Source organism: Chionomys nivalis, chromosome 10, assembly GCF_950005125.1.
Source record: "Chionomys nivalis chromosome 10, mChiNiv1.1, whole genome shotgun sequence".
Classification (NCBI taxonomy): Eukaryota; Metazoa; Chordata; class Mammalia; order Rodentia; family Cricetidae; genus Chionomys; species Chionomys nivalis.
In genome coordinates, this window is record NC_080095.1 from 65,312,846 (window position 1) to 65,338,780 (window position 25,935).

At 44.0% G+C, this 25,935-nt stretch overlaps 3 protein-coding genes across 3 annotated transcripts in view; all 3 read left to right on the plus strand.

Annotated features, from left to right (window-relative positions):
• Positions 1–7,771, plus strand: part of Baz1a (bromodomain adjacent to zinc finger domain 1A) — a 78,622-nt gene extending 70,851 nt beyond the window's left edge. Inside the window, exons 24-27 of the mRNA XM_057782902.1 lie at positions 1,212–1,678; positions 3,412–3,554; positions 6,325–6,412; positions 6,828–7,771. Of these exons, the coding sequence (XP_057638885.1) occupies positions 1,212–1,678; positions 3,412–3,554; positions 6,325–6,412; positions 6,828–7,024 (895 nt within the window). The 3' untranslated portion in view covers positions 7,025–7,771. The remainder of the gene's footprint in view (positions 1–1,211; positions 1,679–3,411; positions 3,555–6,324; positions 6,413–6,827) is intronic.
• Positions 7,772–15,046: 7,275 nt separating this feature from the next.
• LOC130883037 (splicing factor 3B subunit 6-like) lies at positions 15,047–15,530 on the plus strand. Its single transcript, XM_057783213.1, has one exon. It carries the CDS (start codon positions 15,122–15,124, stop codon positions 15,497–15,499), a length of 378 nt encoding a protein of 125 aa, XP_057639196.1. The 5' UTR covers positions 15,047–15,121; the 3' UTR covers positions 15,500–15,530.
• Positions 15,531–21,445: 5,915 nt separating this feature from the next.
• Positions 21,446–25,531, plus strand: Cfl2 (cofilin 2). Its single transcript, XM_057783381.1, has 4 exons — positions 21,446–21,597; positions 22,506–22,813; positions 22,925–23,001; positions 23,092–25,531. The coding sequence occupies exons 1-4, from the start codon at positions 21,595–21,597 to the stop codon at positions 23,202–23,204; spliced, it is 501 nt and encodes a 166-aa protein (XP_057639364.1). The 5' UTR covers positions 21,446–21,594; the 3' UTR covers positions 23,205–25,531.
• Positions 25,532–25,935: the final 404 nt, after the last annotated feature.

Below are 25,935 nucleotides of genomic sequence, written 5' to 3' on the forward strand. Positions count from 1 at the left end.
TTATCCCATCTACCTTTTGCCTCTGAGCTTTTTCTTTTCTTCTATATATCTTGCTTTCTCTCTTCCTCCGTGGCTGGCTGGGTGGCTGGCACCTGACATCCTCCTCTCCTTGTTCTCTTGCTCCTTTTTCTGCTCCCAGATTTCTCCTCCTATTTATTCTGTCTGCCAGCCCCGCCTATCCCTTCTCCTGCCTCCCTATTGGCCGTTCATCTCTTTATCAGACCATCGGGTGTTTCAGGCAGGCAAAGAATGGCAGCTTCACAGAGTTAAACAAATGCAACGTAAACAAAAGCAGCACATCTTTACGTCATTAAACAAATGTTCCACAGCATAAACACATGTAACAACACATCTTAAAATAATCTCCCATAACAGATGGCTTCATAAGTAAACTGGTGACTATGCGAGCATAAGGACCCAAGTTTGGATCCCAACACCCACACAGCAGGGTGCCCTGGGATCGGAGTGTGGAGAAGGAAGGTCCCAGCAGCTTGCTGGCTAGCTAGTCTAGTCTCATTAGCCGGTCCCAGCTTTAGTGAGAGACCCTGTCCAAAACATAAGACACCCAGTGTTGATCTCTGGCCTCTACATGTCCATGCAGGTCTGTGCAGCTGAACTACATATACACACATGAACTACATATGCTCAGAAGATCAGCTGGTCAGTCATTTCGGAAATTCTTACCAATGTTGCAGGTTAAATAGAAGTATGTAAAGAGACCAGTTCAATCTAGTTTTGTATTTGCGGTCAGAATCAGAAAGTAATAAAGAGGTTCTTGGCTTGGTCTTCATGAACCACAGGTTTGAGGCCCTACTTCAGTGTCAGCCACTGGCAGAAGCATCAGCCGCTTCTGTGTTGATGGTGATGACACGGAGGAAAAAGACAATGCAAGTCTTCCATGTTCAAGAGCATTGGCCCGGTCTGTCTGCCAGCATCCTAAGGATGTTATTAGTTTATCACAATTCAGGACTTGATTTTCATGATGATGTCCTAGTTATTTACCTGAAAAATAAATGTCCTCCAGTGTTTCAGAGAAGTACATGGAAGCACAGTTTAGATTTCCATGAAAACTTGTCTGTAAACGGAAGAACTGACTCTAGGATAAGGTTCAGTTATATGCAGAGTAATTTATCTATAGCCCTGAGTACAGGAACCATACACATGCTCATCATAGTCTGTACAATAATCATGTTTTCCAACAATTTTTGTAGCCCACCCAAACGAGGAAGACCACAAGTCAGATTGCCAATTAAAACAAGAGGGAGACTTAGCTCTTCTTTCTCAAGTCGCAGCCAGCGACAAGACCCCGGGCGGTACCCCTCAAGGAGTCAGCAGAGCACACCCAAAACCACTGCTTCTAAGACTGCTGGCAGGAACCTAAGGAAGATCAGATCTGCTCCTCCTACAGAAACTCGTTCGTTAAGAAATGCTAGTCGTTCGACTCGCCAGAGTCCTGGTGCACTGCAAGCGGATATGCTTGTGGAACTGCTGAGTCCTCGTGGGAAACGCAGAGTACGGAAGAGTGCCGATAACACCCCAGAACACAGTCCCAGCATCGCCAACTTCAGAGTCAGCACCTCAAGATCAAGCGGACACTTGATACCTTTAAATACCGACGCAGGACTTTCTCTCCAAGACAGCGACTCTAAGAGAAGAGGCAGGAAGAGACAGTCTACAGGTATGAAGTTCAGCTTACACTCAAGACAGCTGAGTCGTGGTCAGGTTTTAAAAGCTGTTCCTATGATACACAAAGCATCCTGATCTAAAGTGGATGTCATTGAAGAGGCCGCTATTGCTGAGTAAAGGCGAAGCACACTGGTGGTCTCTGCTGGCATGGTGCATTGTATTTACTCAGTTTGAAAAGTGTATGTGGTGTGTGTGTGTGTGTGTGTGTGTAGGTCAGAGGAGGCATAAACCACTATACCTGGCTTTTTATATGAGTGCTTGGGATCAAACTGAGATCCTCATGTTTGCAAGGCAGGCACTTTACTGGAGAGCTCTCTTTAGCCTTTAGTATTTCATAAAAACAAAAATATATACAGGTGCCTGCTGAGGTCAGAGAGTCTTGGAGCCCCTGAAACTGAAATTACAGGCAGTTGTGAGTCATCTGATAACGGGTGTTGAGAACCAGACCCAGGTCCTCTGGAGGGTAGTTAGCGCTCTTAGCCAGCAGGCCATCTCTCTGGTCCTAGGAGTCCTTGGAGGGGAGTTGTTTGTTTTCTTTGTTGAGGCAGGGTTTCTTTGTGTAGCCCTGGCTGTTCTGGAATTAGTTCCATAGTCCAAGTTGGCCTTGAACTCACAGAGATCCACCTGCGTTTGCCTCCCAAGTGCTGGTTTTAAAGGTGTGCAACCACCACCACCTCACCCTAGTATTCTTTTTTAATGGAGGAAATTAGTCAGTTTTTGAACACACAGTATAACCAAACACTTTTCAGAACTAGGGTTATACCCTAGTGGTGAAATGCTTGCCTCATGCATTTCATTTTCTTTTTCCTCCCTCAGAACACAGTAATCACCACTAACCAAGAACATTACATTATTTGATGAGATTACCCTCTGTAGCTGGGCATTGTACAACACACCTTTAATCCCAGCATTCAGGAAGCAGAAGCAGGTGGCTCTCTGAATTTGAGGTCAGCTTGGTCTATATAGTGAGCTCCAGGACACTGAGGGCTACCTAGAGAGACCCTGTCTCACAAAACAGCAAAGATTAGAAATGCTAGACTGTAATGGTGCAGTGGTTTTTCATGAACTGGTCGCTTAGATTTTAATTACAAATTTTGTTTATAGTAATCTTTACATCATCATCTTTTAGCATAGTGTTGGCTGGTTGGTACTAGCCAGGTTCCATCTCCAGTCCCTGTTTGGTTCATTGACTTGTGGGTTGATTGGTTAATTGAGATAATGTTACACTGTGCACGACTGCAAACTCAGTGCTTCCTGAGCCTCCCAGAAGCTGAGAGTACAGCCAAGATGGAGGAGCCATAAGATAACGATTACCAATAGAAACCTTAGACCTAGCCGGGCAGTGGTGGCTCACACCTTTAACCCCAGCACTCAGGATGCAGAGGCAGGAGGATCTCTTTGAGTTCGAGGACAGCCTGGTCTACAAGAGCTAGTTCCAGGACAGGCTCCAAAGCTACAGAGAAACCCTGCCTGTGGGGGAGGGGGGGACTCAGACCTCCAGGCAGCTAGACACATACACATGCACCTGTGCACATACATGCAGGCATGTGCACATACATGCAGGCATGTGTACATACATTTACAACATATACACGTGAAAAGCAAAAATCTCAGTGTAAAATGTCTATTTTCTATTGAAATTTGACTTTTATGTCTGTTAGCAGCTTAACTTACAGTCGCTATTTTGCTTTGATACTGTCTAAATGTCTTGTCTTCCTTACCCAGAGTCGTCTCCTATGCCACTGAACCGAAGAACTTCTGGCCGACAAGGAGGCGTTCATGAGTTGTCCGCCTTTGAACAGCTTGTTGTGGAACTGGTGCGGCATGATGATAGCTGGCCCTTTCTGAAACTTGTTTCTAAAATCCAGGTGACATTACAGCTAGACCTTATAAAATATATTCATATATTACATGATTTACATTTATGTCATATCTTTATGGAAATTTTGAAATTATCAAAACACCTGATCCTTCCCAAAAGTCCACAGCTGGAACGTTGTTTTCAATGCTGAACAAAACTGAGGCTTCAGAGCATTGCCTTTAGCCCTCCTGATCGTGTCACTATTTGGGGCTTTTTAGACAAGGTCTCATAAGGCCAGGCTGGTCTCAGATGCTTATGATTTATGCACTTTTAGTTTTTATGAGTGTTTGTATGCATGTGTACCATGTGTGAGCAATGCCTGAAAAGGCCAGAAGAGGGCATCAGACCCCCTGGAACTTGATTGTGAACAACCACCATGTGGGTGCTGAGAACCTGAACCCAAATCCTCTGCAAGAGCAGTAAATACTCTTAACCACTGAGCCGTCTCTCCAGCCCTGTAGCTCATTCTTTTAATGATGACACTGTCCTAAAATAATTTTTTGCTTTATATAACTATTCATTGAGTGAATCCAATTAAATATCATTAATGGTATTTCTCTTACATGTTAAACATTAGTAACCAGACTACAACATGCTTCAGAATTGTTTTAGAGGGCATATTAAAGCATACCTGAGAGCCAGATATGTGCGCCTTTGATCCCAGTACTGGGGAGGCAGAGGCAGGCAGATCTCTTGAGTTTGAGGCCAGCCCGGTCTACATAGTGAGTTCCAGAACAGCCAGAGGTATATAGTGAGACCCTGTCAAAAAAACAAAAATCAAAATGAAGCCGGGCGGTGGTGGCGCACGCCTTTAATCCCAGCACTTGGGAGGCAGAGGCAGGCGGATCTCTGTGAGTTCGAGACCAGCCTGGTCTACAAGAACTAGTTCCAGGACAGGCTCCAAAACCACAGAGAAACCCTGTCTCGAAAAATAAAAAAAAAAAAAAAAAAAAAAAAAAAAATCAAAATGAAACAAGGAAACATTGGGTCCCACCTCGGATTTTTTTTTTTTTTTTTTTTTTTTTTTTTAACTGAAATGGTCTGGGCTGATTCCTAGATATTGGTTTGCATCTTGACAAGTCCCCAAGGTGAAGGTGTGGCCCTGGTCTGCAGATCACACCGATGTGAAAGGGGGTGGCTGGACTAACTAGGGTGTGAATGAGACGGTCTGTGGACATACAGAAAGAATGTGACAACGGGGTGATGGTACAGTACTCTAGTAGAAATTAGAGTAGCAGAGCCGGAGGGATGGCTCAGCAGGTAAGAGCTCTTCCAGAGGACCCAGGTTCGGTTCCCAGCACCCATATAACAGCCTACAACCATCTGTAACTTCAGTTCCCAGGATCCAACTCCCTCTTTCTGGCCTCCACAGGCACCAGGAATGCACATGGTGTACACACATACACTCACAAGGAAACACACACACATAATATAAAAATAATATCCCGGTGGTGGGGGCGCATGCCTTTAATCCTAGCATAGAGGCAGGTGGATCTCTGAGTTCAAGGACAGCCTAGTCTGTGAGCAAGGTCCAGGACAGCCAGAGCTTCACAGAGAAATCCTGTCGTGGTCGGTGGGAGAAGGGGTGTCCAAATAAATAAACAAACAAACAAATAAATAAATAAATAGACCTTCTTTCCAAAGTCAGAGCTAGAGAGATAGCTAAGCATTTGAGAGTCTTGCTGCTCTTCAGAGAGTGAAAGAACAGCTCCCGGTACCTGTCTAGTGGCTCACAGCGCCTTAACTACAGCCCCAGGGAATCAGTGCCTTCTGACCTCTCGTGCATAAGCATACTCAGGCACACAGGTAGACATAATAAAGTGAAATTCTAAAAGTTTAATAGCATTTTAGAAGCAGGAAAAGAAGGATGTTGGTTGAGCATTTTCAGGGGCAAGAGTAGCTGGAATAAAATATTATATGGGACTGTTATATATTAGGACTTGCCACTGAAAATGACATGATTTCAGTGCAGAGACATGCTCAGTACAAGACTGTACACAGTGAAATTTAATAAGAAGATCCAGAGTGATGCATGCTTGGGATGCTAAGGTGGGACAGTTGGGAGTTGTAGGTCAACCTCAGAAAGAGAAATCACGGGATTTGAGTATGCTCACATTTCCCGATAAAGGGTTTGTAGGTAAGGGCCGAGAGACGACGGTGTGGGGAATGGACAGTGTCATTGAAGTAGAGGTTGGGGCACCATCATATAGTAAAGACTTCTTGTTGCTGTGGAGCAGAGGTTTCTGAATGAAGAAATGATCAGGGGCTGGAGAGGTAGTTCTGAGGTTAAGAGCACCCGCTGTGCAGACGTGAGGGCCAGAGTTCAGATCTCAGTGCCAAGTTGGGCCTTGCACACATGCCTTTATCTCCAGCTCCAAGAAGAGAGAGACAGAGATGAGCCAGGTGCTGGTGGCGCATGCCATTAATCCCAGCACTCAGAGGCACCAGACCTGGACTATAGAGTTCCAGATAGCCGAGGCTGTTATATAGAGAAACCCTGCCTCCCAGGAGAAAAAGAAAGAAAAGAAAATATTATGGGCATTTATTATCAGCTTATAGGGAAAACTATGAGTAAAACTTGTTTCTTTTCATAATAAAGTACATTTATGATGGTATCAAACAAGCTTCTACATCGTTATAATTACTCAAAATTTGACATATCTTTAATGGAATAATAGTATTCATAAATTGAATTGATTGCTTTTTAGGTATCAAATTCATTTAACCATTATGTCCAGTAATCTTTTTATACTGTGAAATACTGAATTGTTTTTCAGGTCCCAGACTACTATGACATCATTAAGAAGCCCATTGCCTTAAATATAATTCGAGAAAAAGTAAATAAATGTGAATATAAATTAGCATGTGAGTAGCTTATATTTGCTTTTATTGTTTTTAAGAGATGATGTCGTTTATTTTGTTTTCTGTGTTGTCCATTAGTATGATTGGGTGGCTGGCGGCCCATGCAGCCCTCGCATGCTTGTTCGTGCACACTGAAATGAGAGGTGGTTGGGCTACGTAGGTAGACATTCATAGAGTCTTATCTTAATGGGAGGACTGGTGTTAGCCAAGAGCTCTGTAAATACATAATGCATATATAAGCTGGAGTTCCCCCAAGACAACTTTAAAATATTTATAACTGAACAGTTTTGAGCCCAAGTTCTGCTACCTTATCTAAGGCTCTTTTCCAGCTTCCGTTGTCTTACTGTTCACTAGCATACAAAGTTTGTTTCTGATGTATGTGGTTTCATTCTAATCTTGTTTGTTTCTCTCTTTCCAGCTGAGTTTATTGATGATATCGAGTTAATGTTTTCGAACTGCTTTGAGTACAACCCTCGGAACACGAGTGAAGCAAAAGCTGGAACTCGGCTTCAAGCATTTTTTCATATTCAAGCTCAAAAGCTTGGACTCCATGTCTCGCCCAGTAATGTGGACCAGGGTAGCACGCCACTAGCTGCAAAAAAGTCACGGGTCTAGTTTTGTCCTTCTAAAGGCTGTATGTGAAGAAAAACAGGAATCGTTTATAAAAATGGAACATTAAATCATGCTCTAAAGCAGATATGTGTTTAAAGCAATAACAGCTGGTCAACCACAACCAGGCATGGCCTGCACTGTCTTCTCAGTTTTAATACTAAGCACTCAGGAGAATGTAGGAAAGATTTCCTTTGCTACAGTTTTTGTTCAGTATCTACTAAGTTTAATAGATGTATTGGATACAGTACTGGTTTACAGAGGTTTTGTACATTTTGAGATCATTCATGTGTTCAGGTAATTTGGAAAATATTTTTTCATCTATGATTTATTTTGTCATTGACCTTTTAAGAGTTACAATTTTAAAGAGGATTTATCTGCACAGATGAGTCTTCCAAGAGCACAGTGTAGAGAAAGTATATGTCTTAAGACTTGTTTAATGAGCACATTGTTTCAACACTACACATGAATGAATCCAATTTTCTATCCCTGACTTGCTGTAGCCAGTGCTGACTGAATTTATTAACTAGATATTTATTTAGCATTCAAAGTCATTTGTGAATTTGTTTTGTATTTATAAAATTTATACTTGGAAAATGTTCTTTAATTTTTTAAAACATTTTACTATGTTTTTGTTTTATCTCTCAAACATTTTTAATGATTTAAAAATAAAAATGTCACCCTCTCTCCTCCCTAGCAGTTCCCCGGTTTTACAGATAAGTTTCTGTGTACAACTTTTCTAAGTGTACAAATAAAATGATACATTTTTTCACATTTTCTGAATTCTGAAGTTTTTTTCAAGTTGAAATCAGACTTTTAGACATTAATAAATACAGATCATAGGAACCATGCATACAGTGTTTTCGTTGTCTGGGTGAAAGATGTCTCCAGCTGGTAGCAGTAATATTCTTGTGCATACTCTCATTAAGAGGAAGGAAGCCTGTTGAATCCTGAGATTGCAGGCACATAGCACTGTGCCTGACTGCAACTAAATTCTCGGTTTCTGTGGTCTGGGTGGCACAGGCTATAATTGTAGTCCTTGCTATGCTGAAGCAAGAGAGGATCATAGTTCAGGGCCAACCTGGGCCACACAGTGAGAACCTGTCTGTGGTCGTTTGAATGCAAATATTCCCATAGTCTCTGTGTTTCAATACTAGGTCCAGTTGGTGGCGCTGTGTGGGGAGGCTTAAGAAAGGGGGCCTTAGCCAGGTGGATGGTGGTGGTGGAAGCCTTTAGTCCCAGATTTAGGAGGCAAAGGCAGTTGAATTTCTGAGTTCAAGGCCACCCTGGTCTATAAAGTGAGTTCAGGACAGCCTGGGCTACACAGAGAAGCCCTGTCTTAAAGAAAAGGAAAGGAGCCGGGCAGTAGTGGCGCATGCCTTTAATCCCAACATTTGGGAGGCAGAGGCAGGCGGATCTCTGTGAGTTCAAGACCAGCCTGGTCTACAAGAGCTAGTTCCAGGACAGGCTCCAAAACCACAGAGAAACCCTGTCTCGAAAAACCAAAAAAAAAAAAAAAAGAAAAGGAAAGGAGAGAAGAGGGGAGGAGAGAAGAAAAGGGGAAAGGAAAGGAAAAGAGAAAATAAAAGAATGTGGCCTTGATGGAGGAAGTATATCATAGCGCTTTGCCTTACTCTGTTCTCTGCTTCACATGCCTGCTGTGAGTGCTCACCTTCCAGTGCCTGTTGCCAAAATTCACAGCCACTGTGTGTCTCTGTGGAACCATAAGTCTAAACAAACTCCCACATAAGTTGCTTTGGCTGTGGTGTTTAATCACAGCAATAGAAAAGAATCACTAGTAAACTTGTCTTTTTAATTGCTTGATTGCAATTGCAAAGAGTGCTGGATGAGAAAGAAGCCCGCACATCCCGCTGTGTGCCTGGCCCCTTAATGTCAAAACGTACAATGTTTGCACCTAACAGCTGCAATGTGCCTTAAATAAACCAATTCTGGAAGACCTTTTTTTTTCAGATGAGGTTAAAATTAAAACTCAGGTCAACTTTTTGTTTTAAGTCAAGAATATGTGACTATACAGGGTTTATTATTTTATGTGTATGGATATTATGCTTGTACACCCTGTCTGTGCATAGTACCTGTGGAGACCAGAGAGGATATCAGGTCCCTTAGAACTTGAGTTACAGACAGTGTGAGCCACTATGTGGATGCTGGAATTGAACCTGGCTCCTCTGGAAGAGCAGAAAGTACTCTTAACCTCTGAGCCATCTCTTCAGCCCTGCAGTTTTGTTTTTGTGGACAGCATAAAAGGTCAATGTGTGTGTGTGTGTGTGTGTGTGTGTGTTTCCACTCACATCAAATAATGAGCTACCACACTTTCTAGAAAGTTACAAAACATATAGTCATGATCTGGTTTTTCATTTTATGCCCTGCTTCTTCAAGCTCTGAAGACTAAGCTTGGGCCTTCCACATGCTAGGCACACAGCACTGAGTTCCAGCCTAGACCGGATACCTAGTGAAGAGGTCTTTTGTAGGGGTGTAGCTGTGTTCTCACATTACTACCATAATGTCTGACTCTCTTCTACCCCACAGGTGATAGGAGTCAAGCTCAGATCGCCAAGCTCAGAGGAAGGTGCCTTTACACGCTGAGCCATCTTGCTGGCCCTTCTTTTTCTGTAAGACTGAATAGTATCCCTGTGTGTGTGTGTGTGTGTGTGTGTGTGTGTGCTTGCGAGCGTGCTCATGCCCTTAGGCATGTGGAGGTCAGAGGTTGACATTAGGGGCTTCTTCATCCTTCACCTTATTTTCCTTTGGATAAGTTCTCACTGACCCTGAAGAGCACCCGTTTGACTAGCCTGAGTGGCCAGTGATCTCCAGGATCTGCCCTGCCGGGCCCTGCTTCCCTACACTGAGATTACAGGTAAACATGGGAGTCCAAACCCAGGTCCAGGTCTTCATGTTAGCACAGCAAGCGTTTTACCAGCTGAGCCCATCTCTCCAGCCCTAGAAATCTTTTAATAAACCCCAAATACTTCCTTTAATATTTCATAAAAGAGAATGGACTCCGTCGTTCAATTTGTGTTAGAAAGAACAATTCCTTGGGGTTAGAGAGACAGCTCAGTGCTTAAGAGCACTTGCTAGAGAAACACTTAATATACATTCAGTTAAAATGGTGTAGGCCTGGCTGGCCTGGGCCTCAAAAGATGCAACTAAGCTGGGCAGTAGTGGCACATGCATTTAATCCCAACACTCAGAAGGCAGAGGCAAGTGGATCTCTGAGTTCAAAGCCAGCCTGGTCTACAGAGTAACTTCCAGGACAGCCAGACAGCCAGAGCTACAACACAGAAACTGCCTGGGGAAAAAGAGAGAGAGAGCTGCCCCTGCCTCCCGAGTGCTGAGAGTAAGGGCATGTACCACCACACCTGCCTTTAAATCTTTAAGAGGAGGAAGAGGAGGGAAAGAAGAAAGTATGATTTCACACAGCTGGCGCAATTTCCTCACCTTGAGAAGGGCTTCCCTAGAACAAAGACGTTCAAAGGATTTGGCCGGTCATGCAAATTTTTTTTAGCGTCCTTATGATAAATCATCAAAAACATTGTTCTTGAGTGAGGCAGTGTCTCACTCTGGAGGCAGAGGGAGGCAGATCTCTGTGAGTTAAAGGCCAGCCTGTTCTACACACACACACACACACACACACACACATACACACACTATATATCTATATATATATGTATATGTGTATATATATACATATATATATGTGTGTGTGTGTGTATATATATATATAGTGTTCCAGGACAACCAAGCAGGGGTTCCAGGTCAGCAAGCACTAAATAATGATACCCTGTCTCAAAATGAACTTCTAACTGTGTTAGCTGAGGTTGTAGAATGAGTGCCTAGGGGCCTAGGCTCAGTCCACCACTGCGATAAAAGTCCATGTCTTGTCAGCCAGGGCGGCTCATACCTCTAACTCTACGACTCAAGAGGCTGAGGCAGGAAGACTGCTGAGAGTTTGAGCCAACCTGGGCTACTGCTGAGTCACAGACTGACCTGGGCTACACTGTGAGATCCTTTCTTTAACTTAATTAATTAAATTTAATGGGTGTTTGTTGTCTTAAGAACCTACTGAGTGCCGGGCACTTCATGACTTCTCAAACCCTAGAACTAGACTGGACAGAGCCATCCTCTCTCCATGTTGGTTTCCCCAAGTGACTTGCCTTTCCTCTCAAGCAAACAGAAAATCATTTGATTTCAAGTGTACAACAGATCAAGTTCCTGTGATGACCAATAGATGTCGCTTGTGTGCTTCCCTTAAAATTTAAAACTGGGGCGGGAGAGCCGGCTCTGGGTTAAAGGCAAGTAAAGCCTTCCTGAGAACCAGAGCTCAGTTTACGCCACCCGCCTAGAACGGCTCACAACACGCGGTCATTTCAGCTCCACGGAATCCAACTCCCTCTCCTGACCTTTGTGACTCCCCGTGTGCATACACATACACATAAGTAAAAATAAAATACAGCTTTAGAAAAGATTTAAACACTCGAAGCACAGGGAACAGCTTAATAAGGGGCCCAAAGCAGCTGCCTGGAACGGGATCCTCCTGCCTCAGCCTGAACATTGCTGGATTACAGGCATGCACCACCACACCCAGCACCCAGTACACTTTTTTTTTCTAATTTGCATTAAAAGGAAGTTAACCTTCAATGCCATGCCCACTCCCGTAATCCCAGCACTCAGGAGGCAGGGGCAGGAGTATCACCTTAAGCATGAGGCCAGTCTGGTCTACAAAGTGAGTTCCAGGCTAGTATGTGCCTGGGAGGTGGAGATAGGAGGATCATAAAGCCAGCCTGTGCGGTGATACTCTTCCAGAAAACAACAGCAGTCGGTGCTGTGGTGCAAGCCTTTAATCTCAGCACTTGGGAAGCAAAAGCAGACGGAGCTCTGTATGTTTGAGGCCAGCCTGGTCTACAGAATGAGTGCCAGGACAGTCAGGACTACCAAAGACACTGTCTTAAAAAAAAAAAAGAAAAGAGCAAAAGCTAAAATCTTTGTGTCACAAAGAACACTATATAGAAAGTTAAAAGCCCACAGAATGAAGGTGTGTGTTTTCAAGCTGTGTCTCTGTACATATTCATAATATATTATACATAATATACATATTATGTATCCATAATATAGGAACAAATCTTATAAATCAATTAAAAGACAACCTAGGGGGCTGGAGAGATGGCTCAAAGGTTAAGAACACTGACTGCTCTTCCGGAGGTCCTGAGTTCAATTCCCAGCAACCACATGGTGGCTCACGACCACCTGTAATGAGATCTGGTGCCCTCTTCTTGCCTGCAGGCATACATGGAGGCTGAACACTGTGTGCATAATAAATAAATAAATAAATCTTAAAAAAAAAAAAAAAGACAACCTAGGGAGCTGGAGAAGCAACTCAACAGTTCAGAGCTCTGGCTGCTCTGGCGGAGGCCACAGTTCTGCTCCCAGCACCCATGTCAGGCGGCTCCCGATGGTAAGCACCAGTTCCACAGGACCCAATGTCCACATCTAAACTTCCCAGGTACCACACACATTCATGTGCATACACACGTGTGCCTACTCATGCACACATACACATACATGAAAACCTTTAAAATGTGCTTAATTTAAAAAAAAAAAAGATAATCCATTTCTAAGACTTTGGATATATTTCTCCAAAGAAAATGCAAAAGGCTGAGTGGTGGCTCATATTTATGACTCCTGAACTCAGGGGGCGGAGAAAGAAGGATCACAAGTTGGCAGCTAGCCTGGGCTACAATGATGTTTCAGACAACCTAGACTACACAAGGAGGTCTTTTTTTTTTTTTTTTGGTTTTTCGAGACAGGGTTTCTCTGTGGCTTTGGAGCTTGTCCTGGAACTAGCTCTTGTAGACCAGGCTGGTCTCGAACTCACAGAGATCCGCCTGCCTCTGCCTCCCGAGTGCTGGGATTAAAGGCATGCGCCACCACCGCCCGGCCACAAGGAGGTCTTATCTCTAGAGAGGGGACTGGCAGGACACAGGAGCTGTGAAGAGGAACTGGAAAGGGGGACTTCCCTTCAGAAGTGAGGAAGGAGGAAAACAGAAGGAAAGGGAGTGGGACAAATAACACTGAGAATGCTCAAAAAGGCCAGAGAGAATCATACTTTATATTTATTTAAAATTATGTATAAATTTAGCCGACGGTGGTGGCATATGCCTTTAATTCCAGCACTAGGGAGGCAGAGGTAGGTGGGTCTCTGTGAGTTCAAGGCCAGCCTGGTCTACAGAGCGAGTTCCAGGAGGAGCTCCAAAGCTACACAGAGAAATCCCGTCTCGAAAAACAAAAAACAAACAAACAAAAATGCATAAATTTAAATGAAGTTAAATTAATATACGTCTAAATGAAGTTATGCCAGTTAGGCTGACAATGCTCCTCCAAGAACCACAGACTAACAAAACCCCAGTTGGGCATGGTATCTCACACCTTAGTCCCAACACTCGGGAGGCAGAGGCAGGATGATCTCTGTGAGTTCAAGGACAGCCTAAACTATATAGCAAGTTCTAGGACAGACATGACTATGTATAAACTGTCTCAAACAATACACACACACACACACACATAGAAAATAGTGTCAGACACAAGAAACTTCGATTTGTATTGTTGGTCAAAGGAGTCCAGAAAGACTCCCCAAACTATAGGCTATTGCTATTGCCTTGGGTGCCTCCCAGAAATTGCAGGTAATATCCTATTGCTGAAGACACTGTGTACTTCAGACAGAGGATTTGCAGGGATCGAGCTGGGCCTGACCCGAAGCCTCCTCCCTGGGGACCAGCTCCCGTACTATCAGAAGGGGCAGCTAAAGGAAGAAAGCAAGCAGCAGTCCTAGCCAGATGTGCTGTAACCACAATCCAGATGTGACACTACCAACAGCAGTGACCAAAATCACAAGCTATCCCAAAAGGCGTGGTAGTGACACTGACATCCTGGGAAATGTGCATGACTGGTGAGGCTCTGGACCCAGGAGAACCAACTACTGCCACTTTCCTACACCAGGATGCTCCCCGACTGCACTTTAAATACTTACCCATATACCCACGGGCAAGGTAGCTCCACCTCTCATTACAGAAGCTTGTTTACATCACACTACACAGAGCCACAACCCGTCACAGTCCAGAGAACAACTGGCTGAGGGGTGCTAATTGATACATTAAACATAAAACCCCTATGCTTGGGAGTTCAAGGCCAGCCTGGTCTACAAGAGCTTGTGCCAGGACAGGCTCCAAAGTTACAGAGAAACCCTGTCTCGAAAAAACAAAAAACCCTATACTTAAGACTGAGGAAGTGTCGATGGAGAACGGGGGAGATTGCAAAAAGTAGAGAACCAGGATTGGATGTCTGCTGTACGACAGTGTCGTCTGTATTTGACATGGAAACTGCACCCAAGAAATCCCAAGAGAGTTGTTAAGCAAGACCCAAAAGATGACAATGCCAGTTGGCATAGCAACATAGATGGGGGGGATTCCCAGTCTCCAGCCCGAGAAAAACTACAGGTTGCTGAGAGGGAGAGTAGCCAACCCCATGAAGTCAGGTGAAATACATATGAGCCTCATGAATGATCTCAGCAGACTGTGCATGGATGGATGGATAGATAGATAGATAGATAGATAGATAGATAGATAGATAGATAGATAGATAGATAGATATACACATGGATATATATGCAATAATTATACTTAAAAAGAAGTCATAGACTTTAGGAGTTGATGAAACACAGGAAAACCTGGAGGGAAGAGAGGAAGGAAAAAACAATACTCATATATGAAATTCTAACAAAGAAGAACGAAAGTGAACAACAAAAAGTAAAACAGGGGCTGGAGAGATGGATCAGTGGTTAAGAACACTGGCTGCTCTTCCAGAGGACCTGGGTTCAATTCCCAGCACCCACAGGACAGACATCTCACAGCTACATAACAGGGGATTTTATACCTTCAAACAAAACACACACACACAAAAAAAATTTAAAGGTGACAGCTTCCGGCGCTGCCTGGCTGTGGACACTATATCTGGCTCCCTGTCACCCTCTACGGCACCGAGCTTTAGAGACACTCAGAGAAATCCCATGGTAACCTCCCACAGCTCGCCAAGATGGCAATGCAAGCGGCCAAGAGGGCGAATATTCGCCTCCCACCTGAAGTAAATCGAATTTTATATATAAGGAATTTGCCATATAAAATCACAGCGGAAGAAATGTATGATATATTTGGGAAATATGGACCTATTCGTCAAATCAGAGTAGGAAATACACCTGAGACCAGAGGAACAGCATATGTGGTCTATGAGGATATCTTTGATGCTAAGTATGCATGTGACCATCTATCGGGATTCAACGTGTGTAACAGATACCTCGTGGTTTTGTACTACAATGCTAACCGGGCATTCCAGAAGATGGACACCAAGAAGAAGGAGGAGCAGCTGAAGCTTCTCAAGGAAAAGTATGGCATCAACACAGATCCCCCAAAATGAACTCGGGAATTTCACTCTGAATATGCCCATGTGTGGCACCCAGTTACCTTTTCTCTTTTTAGTGCATACTGAATATTGTAATTTTTTGTTTGAGACCTAGAATCCGAGAATGACTTGTTTGAAACTTATCTAAGCATTAGAATATATTATTTTAATAAACTAATAGCTTTTGTAAAAAAAAAAAAAGTAAAACAATTAGAGCAGGGTGGTGGTGGCACATGCCTTTAATCCCAGCACTCGGGAGGCAGAGGCAGGCGGAACTTTGGGAGTTCGAGGCCAGTCTGGTCTACAAAAGCTAGTTCCAGGACAGGCTCCAAAGCTACGGAGAAACCCTGTCTTGAAAAACCAGAAAAAACAAACAAACAAAAAACCCAATTAGATACTATATCACAACCACCAGAATGACTAAAAAAGACACCCAGACCATCACGTTGGTAAGGACTGGAGAAATTAGACTCTAATTCTATCTTGTGGGTAGGATTCTAAAATGGTACAAATTTTTACTTTGTTTTAAGACTAATTTTTTAAATTTGTATGTATATGAGTGTCTGCATGGGAGTATATATACTCGAGGTCAGGTGCCTGCAGAATCTAGAAGAGGTTCAGGTCCTCTGGAAGAGCAGTCTATGCTTTTTAACTGCTGAGCCGTCTCTCCCAGCCCTGGCACATGTTTCTCAACGCCTACACTGCCAGAAAACCGTGGAGGAGGTGACATGTGTTTCTACACCAAGGCTGAAGTTACCAGAGCATACACAGCAGACATGGTGTGCTCCACTCGGAGGCTGTGACTCACTCTCTGAGCCACAACACTCACTGTGGGTCTTACACATCTCACTGCTGGGCCTTTCTAATTTGGGAGCATGACCTCACGGCCCAGGAACTCAGCAGTCTGAGTCACATGAAGGCTGACAGAAGTAACACTAGTGGAATCCCGTTCCTGTCGCGTGCGCGTCCTGATTGCGCATGCGCCATCCTGATTGCACTGTGTTCACAGTTGTGTGACACCACCACCAACAGATTTTAGAATATTTTTACCTCCCCAAGGGAGGGAACCCCCATACTTGTTTCGGTCCCTCCACATTCTCTCTTCCCCACCCCAGACAAGCTCTAGGCTCCTCTGCAGGCTTTCTGGTTCTGGATTCATTGTGTAATACGTGGTCTTGGGAACTGGCTTCTTTCACTTTGAATAGCACTTTTAGGTTCATCCAGGTTGCAACAATGTAAGTCTATTGCTCCTCTTACAGCTAATCGTATTCTGTGGCGTGGGGACACCTCCTTCATCCATTTACCAGTCAGGACATTTCAGTTGCTTGTAGTCTGGAGCTGTTATGAATAATGTTTCCGTGAATTTTCACATTCAGGTTTTTGTGTGAACATATGCTTTAATGTCTTTGGGATATGCACTTAGGACTGGATTTACTTGGTTTTATGGAAGCTTAACATTTTTGCAGGGTTTGGTGGTGCATTGCTTTAATTCCAGCATTTAGGAAGCAGAGACAGGAGGAGCTCTGTGAGTTCAAGGGCAGTCTGATGAACACAGCAACTTCCAGGCCAGTCACAGCTACATGGCCAGACTGTTTCAAAAACTTTTTTTTTTTTTTTTTTTTTTTATTTTTCGAGACAGGGTTTCTCCGTAGCTTTTGGGTTCCTGTCCTGGAACTAGCTCTTGTAGACCAGGCTGGCCTTGAACTCATAAAACTTTTTTTTAAACTCAAACTACTTTTCAAAATGGTTTTACCAAAGCTGGGCATTGTCATGCATGGTCCCAGGATGTAGAAGGCAAAGACAAGAAGATCAGGGTGTTTAAGGCCAGTCTCAGCAAACTAGTGAGGACAAGACCAGCCTGAACTACAGGAGACCTTGTCTCAAAAAACAAAAATGAGCCGGGCAGTGGTGGTGCACTGTTTAATCCCAGCACTCAGGAGCCAGAGGCAGTCAGATCTTTGTAAATTCAAGGCCAGCCTGGTCTACATAGTGGGTTCCAGGACAGCCAAGGCTACACAAAGAAACCTGTTTTGAAAAACAAAGACAAAACAAAAATGCTGGGATCATGGGCATAAGTCATCATGCCCAGCTGTCCTCTTTAAAAACAAAACAACTTTTTAGATTTGTGTGTTTCACTTGCATGTACGTAAGTGTGCATCTGTGCCAGTGCCCAAGGTCAGAAGAGGGTGTTACAGATAGTTGTGAATCACCATATGGCTGCTGGGAATTGAACCTGGGTCTGCACGAGCAACAAACGCTCTTATCTGCTGAGCCATCTATCCCACACGTCCCCTACCCCACCATCCTTTTTTTGAAGCAGGGTCTCGTGTAGCTCAGGATAGCCTTAACCTCTCTACAGAGCTGAGGATGACCTTGATCATCAGATGTTCCTGCCTCCCAAAGACTGGGATTGGATTATAAGCCACCCTACTTGGTTCATATGATACTGGGGATCACACCACGCATGGCTTTGTATCTACTAAGCAAGCATTCTAACAAATGAGCTATATCTCCAGCCCTGCCCCAGCTTGCCTGTCCTGGAATTAGCTCTTAAAGACCAGGTTGGCCTCGAACTCGCAGAGATCTGCCTGCCTCTACCTCCTGAGTACCCAGCTTCCCTCTTTATAGCACTGAAATAGTTTAAATTTATTATATTTTGGTTGTGAGCCTAGCCTGTAACGGCTGAGCCATCTCTCCAGCCCATTAGCATCTCCTGGGCATTTACTATGTGCCAGGCTCCAGAAAGTCAAAGATAAGAGAAGGATTAAAATCCGTAAGCAGCTTACAATCAGCAGGGCAGCAGAATCTGTAACAAGTTAGTGTAATGTAAAAGATATGTGGAGTCAAAGATGAAGTCAGGGAGATTAGAATAGTAGAGAAAGAGAGACAGGAACATCTGAGAAGAAGGGAACAGGTTGGCATATGATTAATGTTACAGTAGGAGGGTCACTGATGTCTTTGGAACCCCAGCTTCTGCAGCAGCAGCCCTGGTCTGTCCAGAGCTATTTAAGCCTTCCAGGATAGGACAAAAGGGGAGAGGGGAGGAAGGGCTGAAAACCAGAGACCCACTCAGGTGTGTTGGCACTCATTGTAAATCTGGGAGGCAGAGGCAAGAGGCTCTCTGTGAGTTCAAGGCCAGAGTGAGTTTCAGGACAGCCAGGACTGCTACACAGAGAAACCCTGTCTCAAAAAATCAAAAGGGGGGGGGCACTATTAGAAGGAAGGATGTCATCTTAAAAGAGAAGAGGGGGAAAGAGTGGTAATGGGGAGAGGAAAGAAGACAGCAAAGATAAAAAAGGCAGAGGGGAATGATAACAATGTATGAGATGTATCAAGTGTCATAAAAAAAACTCATCACGTAATAGGCTAACAATTGGTAAAAACAGGACAGATTTATTAACGCCCACCTTTAATCCCAGCACTCAGGAAGCAGAGGCAGGCAGATCTCTGTAGGTTAGCCTGGTCTACAGGGCAAATTCAGGTCAGTCAGTACATATATAGTGAGATCCTGTCTCAAAAAATTAATATGTTTTGGGGGGCTGGAGAGATGGCTCAGCAGTTAAGAGCACAGACAGCTCTTCCAGAGGACCTGAGTTCAGCTCCCAGCACCCATATGCCAGCTCACAGTTGTCTGTAACTCCAAGATCTGACACAGACACGTAGGCAAAGCAGCAATGCACATAAAATTAAAAATAAATAAATTATTTTTAAAAAGTAATATATTTTAAAAGAAGAAGCTGCATTGGGATGGCAATGCAGACTTTGCCAGAATAGGCTGTCGGCGTCTTTTCTAGGTGAGGAAAGAATTTCTGCTCTTTGCTGATTTGATGCCAGCTGTCACACATGGGACTTCGTTATACAATTCCTGAAAGCAAGCACTATTTCTTAAGAAGAACCACAAAAGGGTGTTGTCATGAGTCTTCATTTTCTAGCACCTGCTCCCGTGTGTTATATAAAAAGACCTGGGCGGTGCTGGCAATAGTTGGACTTTCTTTGAACAACCAGCCCCAAATAATGACATGGAGACTTCTTATTATGAACGCTTGACCTTAGCTAAGGCTTGTTCCCAACTAGCTCTGATAACTTAAATTATCCCATTTATAACGATCTATGTTCTGCCACGTGGCTCGTTACCTCTTCTCCATTCTGTATGTCACACTGTCTCTGAGTCTCACTGGCTTGATCCTGTGCACCTCAGATTCTTCCCAAGTTCCTCTCACTCCCAGGAAGTCCCGCCTATCATGCCTGCCCCCGCTATTGGCCATTCGGCTTCTTTATTAAACAAATCAGGAGGTGGTTTAAGCAGAGACACACCTTCACACTGTACAATTATCTCACAACGGGTGGCCGATCTCCGTGAGTTCTAGGTCAGCCTGCTCTACAGAGTGAGTTCCAAGCTAGGCAGAGCTACACAGAAAAAACCCTGTCTTAAAACAAACAAATATAAAAAATTAAAGAAATGCCAGGCGGTGGTGGCGCATGCCTTTAATTCCAGCACTTGGGAGGCAGAGGCAGGCGGATCTCTGTGAGTTCGAGACCAGCCTGGTCTACAAGAGCTAGTTCCAGGACAGGCTCCAAAACCACAGGGAAACCCTGTCTCAAAAAACAAAAAACAAAAAACAAAAAAAAAAAAATTAAAAAAAATTAAAGAAATATATATGGTTTAAAAAATAAAAGGATGGGCTGGAAAGAGCATTCAGCATTTGAGAGTACTTTCTGCTCTAGGGAGAGGACCCAAGTCTGGTTCCAAGCATGTACACCAGGCAGCTCATAACTGTCTGCAACTCTAGTTCCAGGGATCACACTTCTTCTGGCCCCAAAAGGCCCCTGCACACACATGGCAGGACTTCACATACAGACATGCACACAAGTAAAAATAAAAATTAAAAAGTATTTTTTAAATATTTATTTCTATGTGTGTGCGCATGTGTGTGTAGGTATGCACACATGTACAGGTTCTTGCAGAGGCCAGAAGAGGGAGTCAGAGTCCCTGGAGCTGGAGTCACGGGTGATGGTGAGCTGCCTGATATGGGGGTAGGGAACTACCAAGCCTGGCCACTGAGTTCAACTCCCAGGACCCACGTGGTGGAGCAGAAATGCCTCCGGCAGGGTCTTACACACACACGGATTTCAACACAATTCCAAATCAGACACTTAAGGCCTTTCTGCTTTCACAGCTGTAAAACAGGTATTTTTCTAGACCCTTCCATAGACTCCATTTACAGGGGAAGAGAAATATCACCCTAGAAGCTTCTGGTTTTACTCTGATTATGATGCTGTCCAAGGCATCTCCAGGGCATCCGGAAAATGCGGTCTTGGTGTCTCTATGCCTGTCCCTTTTCTCACGGGATTACAGGTGTGAACCAACATTCCTGCTTATCGTTCCCCCTTTGCTTGGTAGTTCAGTAACTACTTTGCTAGGTAGAAGTAATTATTTATAGTGTTTATTCTCATTTCAGTGCGAGGAGGGCTGGTGGTGTGCACCCGTCCCAGCTCTAGCGGGATGGAGGCGTGGCGAGCAGTTCAAGGTCGTCTGCTGCTACCGCCGTAATTCAGGACCGGCCAAGGCTACAAATGAGGTCCTGTCTCAAATCAAAGACCCGAAGAAAAGAAAGCTTTAAACGCGTCACACCAAACTGGGGATCTTCCAAAAAGGACCCGAAATTACAATCCCGTCCCCTCCCATGGAAAACGCAGGTGGAGGAAGCAAAGCGCTCTACCCGACCACCGCACCCCGCTTCCTCACGCCCCAACCCCGGAGCGGCGCCCCGAGTCCGCGAACCGCTCGAGCGGGAGCCTCCTGGACCCGGCCACGGCCCAGGCTGGCCACTGCGACCGTCTCAGCCCGCGCGCGCGGGTTCCCGCCGCCACCGCGCTTTCCGGCTGGCGGCCTTGGCGCTCCGGGGTCAGGCGGAGGACACGGGCGGGCGCGCGGGGGGCGGGGGCGGGGCCGGAGCACGTGACCGCCGCGCCCGCCCTGCGGCCCCCGAGCCCGCTGCTCCCGGCGTGCCCCGCACTCTCGGCTGCCCGCCGCCCGCCCCTCCTTCCTCTCGTCCCAGTGCCACCTAGCCGGAGCCCGAGCCGCCGCCGCAGCCTCAGCCGCGGGCACTATGGTAAGGTGGGCGGGGGAGGCTGGGCGCGGCGGGACCCCCGCGCGGCCGCCATCTTACCCTGCCCGGGGCCTGGGCGGTGGGCGCTCCCGCGCTCTGGTCCCCGCGGCTCGAGGGCCTGTGGCGGGCGAGCGGGCAGGCGGTTCCGGGCCCGCGGCCGCTCGGACTCCTAGGGCGGGCGGGAGGGCCGGGTCTGGCCGGGCGCGAGGAGGGGGTCCCCCGGCCGCAGCCCGCGTGCCGCCTGATGGGTCTCGGGCGCGCGCCGTCGGGGCGGCCGGGAGCCCCGGGGCGAGGGTCGCGGAGGCCGGCCGGGGAGCCGTTGTGTGGAGACGGAGCAGGTGGCAAAGCCGGGTAAGCCGCACTCTCGCCGGACCCGTTACTCCGCCAGCGGCTGCCAATGGGCGGTGGGGCGTTTTGCCGTAGCCGCGGGCGGCTGGAGTTTACGCTTGAATCTCTTTCCTTATGAGGAAGCAGCAGTGGCTAAGATGACTTTAAAGAAAAAAAAAATAGTAGAAGCATTAACTGCAAATCCCGAAGTGTTTTTTTTTTTTTTTTTTTTGAAGGCCCGCAGAGTTGACACAATACAGAAGGTATTTTTGCGGCTGCTCCTGAAACTCTGACATCACCCAGTGAAATAGGAAACATTTCAGGCATGGGTCAACTCGTATTTGTCCCTTCCCACCTTCCGTTTGCCTTTTTCTTCGTGCTCCTTAAAGAAGGATGAATGGGCAGTATGAGTTAGGAATTTCAGCTCTGTCTTCTTCTGATGCGGAAACGGGACAGAGCTAAGAGGATTGCTTACGTTGTTTGGTGCAGTTTTTTATAGTCATGCCAAGCCCTGTTAGTCAAACAATAATTCTGGTTAAAACCCAAGAGCTCGTTCTAAAATCCCGTCGTTGGTTTATTTTCAGGCATCTGGAGTCACAGTGAATGACGAAGTCATCAAAGTCTTTAATGATATGAAAGTAAGAAAGTCTTCTACACAAGAGGAGATCAAAAAGAGAAAGAAAGCGGTTCTCTTCTGCCTGAGCGATGACAAAAGACAGATAATTGTAGAGGAAGCAAAGCAGATCTTGGTGGGTGATATTGGTGAGACTGTAGAGGACCCCTACACATCTTTTGTGAAGTTGCTACCTCTGAATGATTGCCGATATGCTTTGTACGATGCCACATACGAAACAAAAGAGTCTAAGAAAGAAGACCTAGTATTTATATTCTGGTGTGTAAAAACAAAAGAAAAGCGTGCTTTTAAAAATGCAAGGATTATTATTATCATAGTCAGTTTTTGCCTTTGTTTCTCTTTTGAAATTCAACGTTCTCTCCCCTGTAGGGCTCCTGAGAGTGCACCTCTAAAAAGCAAGATGATTTATGCTAGCTCTAAAGATGCCATTAAAAAGAAATTTACAGGTATAAACATTGACTGTATTGTGTGGAAGAAAAGGGGTTCTTTCTTAGTCGAAATAAGGTTAATGGATGTGGCTTTTTTTCTTTTTTTAGGTATTAAACATGAGTGGCAAGTGAATGGCTTGGACGATATTAAGGACCGCTCGACACTGGGAGAGAAACTGGGAGGCAGTGTTGTGGTTTCCCTTGAGGGAAAGCCACTATAAAGCAATAGCCAAGTGCCATTCGATGTTAAGGGGCTTCCATTTCTCCAGCTCAGTCCACTGGAATCGTATTGGGTTTTGGTTTTTGTTTATTCCCTTTGCACTGGGCCCTTTCAACACAGTGAATGAATGAATGAATTTAAGAAGCCTGTCAGTGATTGCCATTAGGCTGTTTAATATGGTTACTTTTATGTAGAACCCAAGGAATGCCTTCCCCGTCTTATTTTAGCCAAAACAACTGGTTCCATGCCTTCCTCGCAGTGAGCACTACAATGGCTGTGTTGTCAATGTGAATAGCGTAGAGTACTACAAAGGGTAAGCTAATCGAATGCCTTGAAAGTATTATCCACTGGTCATATGGCGAACCTTTCTTCAGTATTATTTATAGTTGCACTTGACTACAGTTCCCCGAGGCTGGAGCGTTTGTACCCTCACCTGCCTCAGCCAGCCTATTTCTGTGACCTGGCAGCACAGATTTAACACTATGCGTTAAGAGCACTTTTTTTTAAAAAAAAAAAAAAAATACGTTTAATCCCTTAAAAAGAATGCCAATTAAGTTTCATTACCTGTCATTGATTTGTCCTAATACCTCAGTGTTCATTCCTCTTACCTGCATATTTTCTTCAAAGAAATAGCTGTGTTGATGTCTTTGGTCTCCCATTGAGTATACACTACTGAATAAATGTAGGAGTTTTATGTTTACCGTATGAGTCTTGAAACACTACAGATATTTTAAGTATCAGTCATGATGGCAATTTCTGTATAAAAGAGCCTTAAAATGGAACATTGTTTTGAGATCAAATTCCCTACCCTCACAAAAGTGGCCACGTCGCAATAAAAACTGTGGCATATTACAGAACGTTGCCTTGTTTTCCTTGGAAAATTTTCACATTGTCATGTGAAATTTTAGGGTAAACAGCGATTAAGCTCTGCATTGGTATTTGAGATTTTCTTTTCTTTAATATAACACTCGTGTCTCTTTTTTCCAGATTGTTGAATTTCTTTGGGTCAAAAATTTCTTAAAATCACTTATATACATACAATCATTAAAGAGTGGTACTTTTATAAATATGTTTATTTCTTTATGTTATGGAGATCAGATTTTTTTTTGCACTTTGGCATACTCCAGTATCTTATTTCTCTAGAAAAATGAGGATATTAATTTATAGTTATATTACAAATAAATTTTTTGAGAAGTAGAAATAGGATTTTTTTATTACTTGGTCATAATGAAAATAATTTGTAAAGTGTCATTCAAAGGTTTAGTGATCCTTATGTTAGGAGTGTTTATTTCAGCTATGAGTCCTTCATATCTTTTCCATTTTGAATTGGAAAAAAATTGGTATAGCAGTCTTAAACATTAGTAATGGGATTTGGCTGTGGTCCAGAGCGTTCTCCTTATAGAGAATTTGATCTGCTCCATGTGCGCACTTTGCTATTAGCCAGAGCTATTTATGGCAAACACATGCTTTTGTATCTTGTCATAGTCATCCACAGATGGCAGAACTGGACTGGATTCTACCGGTATGCAGACAGGCGTGCTGGTGAGCAGTCGGTTGTGGCTCTGAACTTTAGTGCTCTTATCAGAATATAGGAAATGAAAATAGCCTTTTTTTGAATGTGTAGAAGTAATTTGAGTATAACTAGATTTTTTTCTACCTTTTTGAAAGTTTTTTTTTTCAGATGAGAAATTTAAAACATAGATGTTAAGTGTCTAGGCTTCCATTTAAACTGTGCGAGTGACTTGGGATCTTCTTAGCACTTAGCAATTTTATTCCAGCCTTCCAGCTGTCCCTGTGAGTTGTTCCAGACCTTTCCGTGGCTTTTTGGTAAGGTTACTAATAAGCCAAGCATGAAAATGGTAATGTGTACTAATTTTATGTTTAATTGATCTTTGCACCAAAGGACTTTTTCACCAAGTTATTTTGTTCTTTCAAAAGTTAAGAGATTTCTTTAAAAGTAAAGGAATGACCTTTTTTTCTTATAGTTGGTTTCTCAGTTTCCTTATATAGTTTCTAAAAATAATTTCAGAGATTAAATATTGCTTTAAACTATGATACTTGGACTTTGTTAGATTGGCAAATATATTAACATAGTTAAATTGATCTTTAAAGTGCACATAAGTGCCTAGAGCCAAAAAAATAACGATTTAATTTAATTAATGATCTTATGTTGGGAATAATTTACATCTTATTCACAATCATTTACAATGAAACAATGTTCCAGTTAGCTTTAAAAGGTATATGGTGCTAATTAGTAAAATATTGAAGGCAATATTTTACTGCTAGCTTGCAAAATTCTAAGTGTTTTAAAAAATAAAATACATGAAAATATTTAAGGCTGTTGAGATGTGTTTACTTCCATTTTATAACTTTGAAAGTTGGAAAATTAAGATTGTAGATTAAAGTGGCAACATCTGCAGCACTTTTCAAGATTTTAGTTAATAAGCTTTCATTTAGAAATCCTGTTTTCAGACCAGAGAGATGGCTTAACAGATAAAACCACTAGCCACTTAAAGGTATAGGAGAACTGACCCTGCACAGTTGTCTTCTGACCCCTCCACACTTACAAGTAGCATATACGCATGCGTGCACACATGTGTAACAGAGACATAATAATAATAACATAACTTTTTAGAAATTCCATTTTCAGAATTAAGCTTAATGACACATATCTGAAATCCCAGAACTCAAGAGGTTTTAGAAACAGAATCAGCACTTCAAGGTCATTTCCA

What these genes read in the sequence shown, in the direction of transcription:
- LOC130883037 (XM_057783213.1), top strand. Translation starts at nt 15,122, where the DNA reads ATGGCAATGCAAGCGGCCAAGAGGGCGAATATTCGCCTCCCACCTGAA.
- Cfl2 (XM_057783381.1), top strand. An exon ending in GACCTAGTATTTATATTCTG is followed by an intron (nt 22,814 to 22,924) that starts GTGTGTAAAAAC and finishes TCTCCCCTGTAG; the next exon opens with GGCTCCTGAGAGTGCACCTC. An exon ending in CATTAAAAAGAAATTTACAG is followed by an intron (nt 23,002 to 23,091) that starts GTATAAACATTG and finishes TTCTTTTTTTAG; the next exon opens with GTATTAAACATGAGTGGCAA.